This window comes from Pygoscelis adeliae, unplaced genomic scaffold (genome assembly GCF_000699105.1).
Source record: "Pygoscelis adeliae isolate BGI_AS28 unplaced genomic scaffold, ASM69910v1 Scaffold21, whole genome shotgun sequence".
Taxonomy (NCBI): Eukaryota; Metazoa; Chordata; class Aves; order Sphenisciformes; family Spheniscidae; genus Pygoscelis; species Pygoscelis adeliae.
Window position 1 is genome coordinate 5,897,543 of NW_008824243.1, and position 10,825 is coordinate 5,908,367.

General features: G+C 38.2%; 1 protein-coding gene across 1 annotated transcript in view; it reads left to right on the top strand.

The window, feature by feature from the left end:
* The window catches only part of CORIN (corin, serine peptidase), a 140,865-nt gene that overhangs the window by 66,235 nt on the left and 63,805 nt on the right, over nt 1-10,825 (top strand). The window contains exon 5 of the mRNA XM_009335224.1: nt 8,906-9,019. Coding sequence (XP_009333499.1) covers nt 8,906-9,019 — 114 coding nt within the window. The remainder of the gene's footprint in view (nt 1-8,905; nt 9,020-10,825) is intronic.

Genomic DNA, 10,825 nt, shown 5'->3' on the forward strand with positions numbered 1-10,825 from the left:
AAAGAGTTGCCAATCTTCCTAATTCTGTGATCGTGATCCTAGTATCAAAACTTTCTAGAGTTGACAGCTACAAGATGCATACGCTGTACTGCAGGGTACATGGGGTATAGGGAGCAGGTGATGAAAATTTGCAGGCAAGAGAATACAGGGATTCCTCTGTGTCCCAGTGTGCTATAGTGGCTGTATTGAGTCAGATGAAAAGCCCATCTATCTTGTAATGCTGACTCCAAAAGCTGCCGAAATCAGATGCCCAGAGAAGAATAGAAGAACAGGGCAAGACTATGTGACAATACTTTTCCAAATACTCCTGCATTTTCCATCTGTTTGAGATTCAAGGAGTTTTCTGTAATTTGTCACCCACCACAGATTTTTTTTCTATAATTTGTCCCTTTCTTTCATGAATCTATGTACATTTCAGCATCCATAGTATCATGATGTTGCAAAGCGTTACAGCTTATCTATGCATTGTATGAACAGTACCACCTTTTGGTTGTTTTAAAGGCAATTTTATTTGATACCTCCTCGTTCTTTCATAGCATTAGACAGTGAATTTTGTCTCCACTTCAAAAAAAAATTAGCATTAGCACTTTTCATGGTCATTTTCACAGATATACAGTGCTTTATCTGTTGCTATACCTTGAAATGCAACCAGATGTCAGTCTCGAGGATGGTAGAATACTATGTTTATTTCAGTCTGTGCTGTCTGCAGCTTTCCAGGGACCTGCCCACATAATCTTCTATAGATGGCATTCCAGTAGTCTAGCTGGGAAGTATAGCACATAAATGGTCTTGGCTCCTCAGAGACACTTTAGATAGTACACCAGACACAGGTAAAATAAAGCACTTTTTGCCACCAATGGTGTTTAGTCAGGGATTTTGGAAGCTTTTCCAGATTTGGATGTAAGGAAAAATTTCTTTACTGAAAGAGTAGTTAAACATTGGAACAGGCTGGCCAGGGGAGGGGGTGAATTCTATTCTATTCTATTCTATTCTATTCTATTCTATTCTAGACCTTTCTGGGGAAGGTCTAAAACAAGCATGTTTCTCCATCACCAAGGATTGCTTCCATTTTCTTTGGGTTCCTTTTACCTCTAACATTGTTTCTTCTTCAGGAGTTTAGGTGTGTGAATATTTGCATGATTATATTAATAAATGTGTGAATTATTGACAGAAGTATCAATAATTAACATTTCCCAGCACATTGCTTTATAATAACACCTTTACAATTTTTAATAATTTTGGCAAATTTGAGTGGAATGGTCCATAATTTTTTCACTTCAGACATCTATTTCAGGCTTCATTTCTTCTTCTGCTGCTGCTTTGTTTCAAACAGTCCCTGCATTTCTGAGTATGCAGCTGTTTGCCTGTGTTGAAGAAAGTCTTATAAATGGTTGCATATCTAAATTCTCTAGGTTTCAGATCAAATACCGAAATTCAACATTCAGTAAAAGTGTTTGTTTTACAGCATGAGACAATGCTTTCATAATTTCCATTAAAATCTGATCTTTGGCGGTATGATCGAATTGTCAACCTTCTGAAAACCTCTTCTTGCACAAGCTCGGTAGAAAGCAGAAATTACATTCGTTGGAGGTACTGTTCACAGTGTGTGTGCTCTCCTTACCCTGAACACTGCACTGACTGGACCAAACGTAACCAGTCATCACCTATTAGAAGACTGCAAGAGGTGAGAGTAATTTTTCTTAAAATTCCTTCTGATTGCTGCTGGGTGCTAAAACTGAGAGAAGGAAAACTGATTTCATTCTTCCTCTTGTTTGCATATAACATACAAGATAAATAGGAAGCTGCTTACTTTAGGTAAGAAGAAATGGAGAAGTGGATTGGGATGGAAATCAGAATGGATAGGAGCAGAATGGGATAGAGATGTATTAGGAAGGGAGAGTCAGAATGACTTATAAGTGTTTGAACACGCTTTTGTTCACAGCCCAGAAATGAATATGGGACTACAGAATCTTTGCTCTTCTGATCTGTAGGAAAAATGGTCAGATAAATATCCTTCCTGTTTTTCACCTTTGTTCCCTGCTGCCCAGGGAAGTGGTTGAGTCACCATCCCTGGAAGTATTTAAAAGACATATAGATGAGGCGCTTAGGGACATGGTTTAGTGGGCATGGTGGTGTTGGGTTCACGGTTGGACTCGATGATCTTGGAGGTCTTTTCCAACCTTAATGATTCTATGATTCTATGATTCTCCCAGGCCAAATTGGCATATTCACGCAGAAGGTAGAAGTCTGTTATTGTTGCTCTCTTGGTACCAGTGAAGATCTGTACTGATGGAGATCTGTAAGCAAATAAAGATGGTTCCTTGAACGGTTCTTTTTGATCTATTTATGCTGTTTTCTTTTCTGAACATGCAGGAAATTGCATAAAAGCCCAAGTTAGAAGAATGTAAGATTTCCAAGTAACTTAAAGTTGCCATTCCAACCTCAAACAGCCTTTCTTGTATGATGAATTACAATCTTTTGATTATGCTATCATATTCTATTTTTACCTGACATCTTCGTCTGTGGGATAAACACTGGTCTACAGGGAACTAGAGCCTGGGAGTTTTGGCTTCCAGGAATAGGAAGGCTGTTGTTTCTAGGGCCCCCTGTAGGGTTTACTGATTGTAGCAATTGGAAAGTGCAATGCATAAGGCAGGGAACTGGAGGAACGAAAAGATCGACTCATAATAAAGAAAATGTGATGTTATAATATAGAATGAGATTCTTTCACTGTCACTGTTGCAGAGACCATGTGTCATGTTGAGAAAGGCACTGGAATAACAGTTTTCTCAACTGTTCTTTGCACACTTCTGATTAATTGGCCTCTTCATTTGTGTAGCTGGAGGTTATCTGCAACTGGAACATGCTCTTGCAGCTACAATTAAAGGTAACAGGAGCTATTCTTTGAACATGTAAAATAACATCACAGTCTTTACTCTCCAAAAAAAAAAATCACATACTGGCGTGTCTTAGATTGGACAATTGAAGTTATCATTCGTTATTTCTTGTAACTTTCACCTTAGTATCTCAGTGCCTCATTTTTTCCCCTGTAAAATGAGAATGTGAATGCTATCTAATCTTATGTTGCTGTTAAGACTATCATATTTTGCAGTTTGTAATGCCCTTCCAAAAATGGCGGAATAGAGGTGAGGCTGTAACTCTTCAGTTAGAAGTTAGGAAACATGTCCAACCACACTGTGGGTAGTGAGGGAACCTACTAAGGAGCACATTATAAGGGTGTGCAATAGGATGGTGCTGGTGGTTTTGCCCTACCTTGCTTCTGATTAAAAGGCACAAACATTAAATGGCACAAACTAGTTGAAAAAAAATGTTTTAAAATCTCTTACATATTTTGGGCACCTTTCTGTAAAGTTAGAAACCTTCTTTAAAATATATTGCGTAAGTAGCTTTCACTGCAATAACTATGGCCCCATTACACAACTGGAAAATAATGTTTTTATTGCAAAATCAAGATCATGTGCTGCCCAAGTGGAGAGTGCACCTGAGAATGTAATAGAAAAGATTTTGAAATTATTCACATAAGTTTTTATTACAAACACATTTTTCATACAAGGGTCTGTGTGTCAGTTGGCTAAGTCTAAGATTGCCCTGTTTCTTGGGGATGGTAAAATAATATTTCAGGCTTAGAAAAGCATGTAAACACGTTGAAAAAAAATAATCCCCTGCTGCCAAAAGTTACGAGTAAAAATGAAGGTGCTGAGAATGTGTGTGTATCCATTGCCGTAGTGCAATGGAAAGGACGGCTATGCTAGGACGACAAATAAAATTGGAAATCTGGATAATTAATAGCACTTGCAGTCAGTGAAAGCTGGAGCTATTTGTCTTTTTTGAAAAACACACTCTGCATGTTTAGGCATGTCCGGTGCCCAGTGGTACATCACAGCATCCACTGTGCACCTAGTGGTTTGGCAAACTGTGAAGAATATCACATTGCTATACAGAAAGGCTGATCATGAGCAGAAATGATTCTATTTTTTGTAGGCACATTAAAGACTCCTTCTTTAGTCCCAAGGGCAGGTTTAACAGGTGTAATAGTCTTTTCATGACTGCCTGTTGAGGTCTTTTAAAATGGGTCATTCACTGATGGCAGTTTTAAATGGCTTTGTTCTGTCTCAAAAATTGTATTGTTTCCATTGAGATTTATCTTTCAGGTTTTCCTCTTGACCTTCTTGCATTCAGTGATGTTCCTCTGAGAGCTATCCTGATGTTTCCCAGAATGGAAATATATTTCAATCCTTGTGGGAAATCTTGAATATCAATTCATCAGTGTGAAAATAAGTTCATAAGACTCCTGCAGCATTAACTTTGTAGTACTGAGGCTAATGATTTTTCTCCTCAAAGAGCCCAAGAAAACAGAGAATTTTTTTCATCTTTTTATAGGTATAGAGCTAAAGCACAGATTGCCTGAATTGTGCAAGGTTATGCAAAAAGTTTGCAGCAGAGCTGGGAAGAGAACCTTTATCTCTGGATCACATAAAAGATTCTTTATTCCGTAAGAACATCTTGCCTTGCCTAGGCTTTTTTTAATGGCGTTGCTTCATAGTGCTTTTATAAATCAGCTAATCTTTAACAAATAAGATCACATAAGGATTTTTTGCAAGTGGCTGATTTCACTATTAAAAATCAAGTCAAGCTTATGGCATTTAATAAGACAATGCATGAAATTCAATTTTACTAGAGAAAGTAATGAGTTTTTTGAAGAAATTTTCTGTCTGCTCCTCAACCACAAAATAATGGAGGATGTTTTTTAAATCAGAAAATTGAAAAGAAAGAATTTTAGGGAAAAGGATGATGGAGACTTGTACTGTGTAAGGGAATATTAGCTGTATTTGCAGGTGGGATTTTCCTTAAAATGAGGCAGTGGTATTTCCACTCAGATTTAAGAGCAGTTATCATGAGATAGATAATACTTTGCAACTGTGAAAATCATAATATACTGAAACAGAAGGTGATTTTGCACCCTACTGAAAATCTAAATCAGCCCTTCTAGGTGTCAAAATGTGACTGTTCACTTTTAATAAAGGGGACAAACCAGTTATTGATATTCTAATGTGTAGGAGTTGGGTTATTTGGAGGGTGCTCAGGAAAGAGTAATTTTAAAGAAAGTGAATGCTCACTTTGCAAATGGTGGCATACCTAATACACTGTGCAGGGACAATGGGCACGATACTTTTGCAGTGAAAGATGTCTTACATGTGTACTGTGAAGTCATGGAAAGGCAGAGGTGGCATCTGGGATAACTGAAAGAATAATGGAGAACTGAGGACAGGGAATACCACCTGACTGTCAATATCACATTATTTTTCTAATATAGCTGGCCAGAGGCATCAAACAGTTGTTGGAACTTGAGCTATGTCTTTGACTGCCAGGTAGCATCAGACTAACAGAAATAAGGCACCACGAGGAGCCAGGCTGAGCAATCAGTCTGCTGTAACCCAACAGCCAAGGACCTGAGGTCACTCAGGAAGAAGCAGGAGCAGGGCTGCTTCCTCCAGGCATGCAAGCTGGGAGCTGAAGTCAGGCTGTGCTGGGATGCAGAGCCTGAATGCAGCAGGCAGAATTGGCCCCAGGCATGGTAAAGTGATGAACCAGGTCCAGGGTCCAATCAGAGAGCCCAGTGAGGAGGCGGGACCAGAGACAGGACTAGTGACAAGGCTCCAGTGTGGCTCCAAGCCCACTTAGGAACCAGGGCCAAAGTTAGGGCTGCAGACCTGCTACGGTGTATATATGAGGGATCCATCCAGTAGCTGGAGTTGGATATAAGGCTGTGCCTACAGCACAGCTCAGGTGGGGACTGAAGTCCCAGCCCTGAGCTCAGCTTGAGCCCATGGGCAGGGTGTGCGTGGAGACCCCAGGTGAGGCTGATCAGGGTCATTCAAGGCCATTCAAGGCCTATTGGTGCACTCATGTCTCTGACATTCATTACAGGCAGGTTGTCCTGGTGGATTCAAGAATGCAAAAGAATAGCAAAAAACTGTATTCTAGGCTCTAGGTTGTACCTGGTAGCTGCAGATTAAGGACAGCAGTGAAAAGAAAACCAGCGGACCTGAGGAATAGTACAAAACCATGGGGATCTCAGGTCTAGGTCTGGAATGTGTCCTGATCATCATTGGAAATGCTTCAAGAGAGTGAGAAGAGAGAAAGGTATTAGAGTAACACAAAGACTGACAAACTGTCTCTTGCCAAAGTGAAGGCAACGGCAAGGCTGAAGGCTGTCTCCCACCAACAGCCAAAATTCCCGGTAAGAGACTATTGTGAAGACCAGCATGCTTAAGAAGTAAGAGGCTTACTTTGTCAGAACAGGGAGATAGCCTTTTTTTTTTTTTTCTGATTTCGGTTTAGATTTTTAGGAATACACTTCTATAAACCACTTTGAATTGTTCACCTGATTCCTTGTTTGTCATTGGACAAATCACTTGGGCCTCCTATCCTTCAGCTTTTCACATATGGAAAAAAAAGGAGGCATAACACTCGCTACCCTGCAGTCTAAAGCACTGTAAGATAAAAGCCATGTGTTTGAGATTTTAAGAAAAAAGTTTCCATGAAGTTTTCTTTTATGATACACTTACTAAAATCAAAAGATACATCACTAAATAATGAATTCCTGAAATTCTATGAAACAGTGTGGCTTAACAACCAAATAAAGCAGATAAAAATTGTTATAGCAGCATGGAGAGTCGATATTTATTAGTTCATGTTTCTCATCTCTTTCTACCTTTCAACTTTTATATCCTTAAATTGTATCTGCATGCTTTGTGAAACACTGCCAGATTTCATCAGCACCACTTTGCTTTCCATTTTGTTTCATTTTATATTTCTATTCTTTGGAAGACATATAAAATAAGATTACTTGTGTGCTCTGAGTTACTTCATGACAGACTGTTTTGTTGGAAGAGATTAAAATGAACTTCCCCTCCTTTTGTGAATGAAATGTTGGCTTCAGAAAGAGGAGTTTAAACGGGACATTAGCAGTGTGTGAGTTTAGGACTGATCTTTCACTTAAGCTCAGTTTTTGTTTGCCCAAGAATGTGCTTAATCAACACATTATTGTGGTTAATACTTCACTGTTAAGGATAATTCCTTACACTAGGAATTCTACTGAGTGCAGCACCAAGTAAAATGTTGACACAAACATCATCATAGTCATTGATCTATTAATGGCTTCACCTGAAATTTATGTAGTGTATTACCTTTGTGCTATCATTTACTGCAGTGCCAAACTGAGGTCATAAAAGCTCATGCTACTAAAAATTATATCATTAGATATTTGGTTATTTTTCCTTAATTCAATTTTAAACTGTATTCTGCATGAATATACCTGTTGGCAGACATGTTATGAGGAATACAAAATTATGATGAGAATACTCAATATGTGTTTTTTTGCTTTTGAGATGTAGATTATAAATATACTTTCCAGACTTTGTTAAGCATCAGGTTGAGAGAATAAAGGGAGAAGAAATAGGAACTGAACTCTATTGTGAGAAAACAAAAATGCAAATTTAGGCATTTGAAAATAAGAACTATGGAGCTACGTTGTGATCAGGTGCAAAATGACTTTAATGGAGGAAGAGATTCTATAGCTGCTGCTGCTGAAACTGATGGTTTTCATACCTGTTGATTTGCATTGTGGTGAAGTTTGAAAGCTATGATTAGAGATCTTTATTGTTCTTGGCAAACTTGAATACAAAGTTTGAATTACAATGGAATTTCTAGGAGTAGAATTTTGAACTTTCATGAGATTTTATTTTTTGAACTTGCTGTTCTCACACATGGATACATTTAATAGCTTTACACTGGCAAAGTGACAGGATTTTTTTCCTCCATCTCTGAAAGCTAATTCTCATTTCACATATGTATGCTTGAAGTAAAGTTATTGGGGTTTTTTTGCTGATCTTTTACTGGAGGTTAAACTTTCTGTTTTGTTTAGCTTTGTTGAGTAGCCTGGCTGTTAACTGTCAGCCTACAATTTATTTAATGGAGGTTGATATAATTTCTGTTACATAAAAAAACCCCAAACAACCAAACCACAACAACCAGGTTCTGTACTGAATATTTGCTTTTCTATCTGATATCTTTACTTTGAATCTCCATGTAATTTTCACTTGATATCTTTCCCCATCTATATGCTTTACAGGGTTTTTTCTCAGCCAATGTTTTTTAAAGCAAAGACTTGGAATTTTGGTCTCTATTGCGTGGACTAAGGTGTAAATAAATTAATGGTGATCTGCATCTCTATATTTTAAGTGCTTTGAAGGACTTGAATAGGAAGGTGTTATGACTTCCCTCTCTCTGAACATAATGGCTGTGCAAGGTATCTCCAGTGGGATACCTAAAGCTCTAGGGGTTTTTTTTGTCTCTTTAGGTATCTCAATTCCCCATATATCAAATAGCAATGATGACTGTCTTCTAGTGTTCAGGGAGTTATAGGAATGTTTGAGGAATCCTTCCCCTCTAGACAGGTGTCTGTGCTATGACACTGTTAGGTCTCAACCTGGTAACCTTTTGCCTGAACTGGGAAGATCCATCTATTGTAACTTTAGTTGGATATTTAATCATCTGATGCATCTATTTAACGGAGAAAAAAAAAAAAGAGCTTGTTTAATCCCATCCTAAGGTCAGTTTTTAACAGTTACTCTGTACAGCTGCTTTTTAGAGGTAATGGTAGATTGAACCTCACTGATTAACTCAGCCTAGACACCTATTTTTGAAATAACAAAAGTTAGATGAAAATGCCAGTTTGCACTTGCTTGAATTTGATTAATTTGGGGTTTGTTGCTTAAGTGCATCAATTAAGACTCATTGTTCTAACTATCTTTCATTTCTGCTTATTTCTTCTTACCCTGAAAAGTTTAACATGTATTCTTTCTTTTCTTCTCTTTTCCAGCACTGTGTGGAGGAGAGGAGAGTTTCTTGTGTGCCAGTGGGATCTGCATCCCAGGGAAACTGCAGTGTAATGGCTACAATGACTGTGATGATTGGAGTGATGAGGTCCATTGCAGTAAGTTTCTTAAACCTTGCAGTGTTCCGTTGAAGCACTGAATCCATTCAGGGAAACCTAAAAACTAAAGAAGGCTATTGGTACAGAATAGGAGCTTTGCATATTATTTGCATATATTGACATTTGGACTCTCAGTTGCCATTGAATGTGTTTACCTTTGCTCACTCTGGCCACAGCATGTGTTTTTGATCTATCAAATTTTATGCCTGGAAGCAGATTCTAAGATTTCTGCAAGGAGCCATGTGGAATTAGAAGTATTTTGGGGCATTTTCTTTTTTAATGGATCAATAACATCCATCAGAAGAGCACTTCTGATAATAAACTGAAGACTGTTAGTTGTATCTTTTTCCTAGTCCTTGGCATTTATTTTACAGCAGATGCAAAACCATCTTTTTAGAAATTTCTCTTGGCCTCAACCCTGGATGTGGTTTATTTAAATAAATCCCAGTACATGGTGCTATAGAAAAGAAAACTGAATATACATGCTTAATAACTTAATTTCTTATTTATTTCTCTGTGGTAGTGTGTATCTTTAGAGCGCCTGTGTGTTTTTCTGTGTTGACAAAAACATCCTTGGACTTCTAACACCTTTAGAAAACCTGAGCAAATGTACAGTAGGAAAACAATGAAAAGGAGAAAAAAAAAAAAGAAAAAAAAGGGAAATGTGGAACAATGACTAAATAGGGACTATAGTAGGACATGATGCCACAAAACAGTGCTGTGCATTCAGACTTTGGAAAATGTCAGACCTGGGGTTGAGTTCCAGACTGTGCAGTTAAACTCACCTCAAAATACTCGTTCTTGTTAGTGATTTAAGAGCCTGGCCATTCCAAGACTCACAAATCTACTTTTAAAGAAGTTGCCAATAGATTTTATCTGGGATACTCCAAGGAATAAATGATGACTGCAATTTCCTCCTGGTCTTAATATGAATGAGGCTAGAGCTTGCTTTTCCTTTAATAGCCTACAATTTATTTAATGGAGGTTGATATAATTTCTGTTACATAAAAAGTATTGTATTTTATCTTTGAATTTTTCCTGTCAGTGTTAACTTCATCTTTTAATGTAAGCTAAAAAATTGAAAAATGCCTATAAGACTGTGGCTCTCAAGTTCCATTAGAAATGGGAAAAGAAGAAATTATTAATATAAGAATAAAAATATTACGTCTTGAAAAAACAAGCATTATAAATTTCATGAGTTAAGATTACCTTTAAAAGAAAGCCTTCTGTTAAACGATACAGGGTTTATAGGCAGAGCATGTCTTTTATTAGGATACTTGGTAAGAGTTCGGGAGAGGAGGTGGAGGTCAAATAAGACCTTCTTGAATTACACAGCAGAAATAGCAAAACTGAAGGAGGACTTACTTGCCTGAAAGCTTGTCTGATAAAAGATGCTGTGTTTCCTGCAGTCCTTGCCCCTCTCAAATTCTTAAGTCACCTCATAGAATCACAGAATACTTTGGTTTGGAAGGGACCTCTAAGTTTCAGCACCCTCGGCATAAAGAATTTCTTCCTTCTATCTAGTCTGAATCTACCCTCTTTTAGTTTAAAGCCATTCCGCCTTGTTCTGTTGCAACAGGCCCTGCTAAAAAGCCTGCCGCCATCTTTTTTATAAGCCTCCTTAAGTATTGAAAGGCCACTCCTTCTCTAGGCTGAACAACCCCAACTCTCTCAGCCTTTCTTCAGAGGAGAGGTGTTCCATCCCCCTGATCATTTTCGTGGCCCTCCTCTGGACCCGCTCCAACAGGTTCATGTCTTTCCTGTACTGAGGACTCCAGAGCTGGACACAGTACTCCCGGTCGGGCC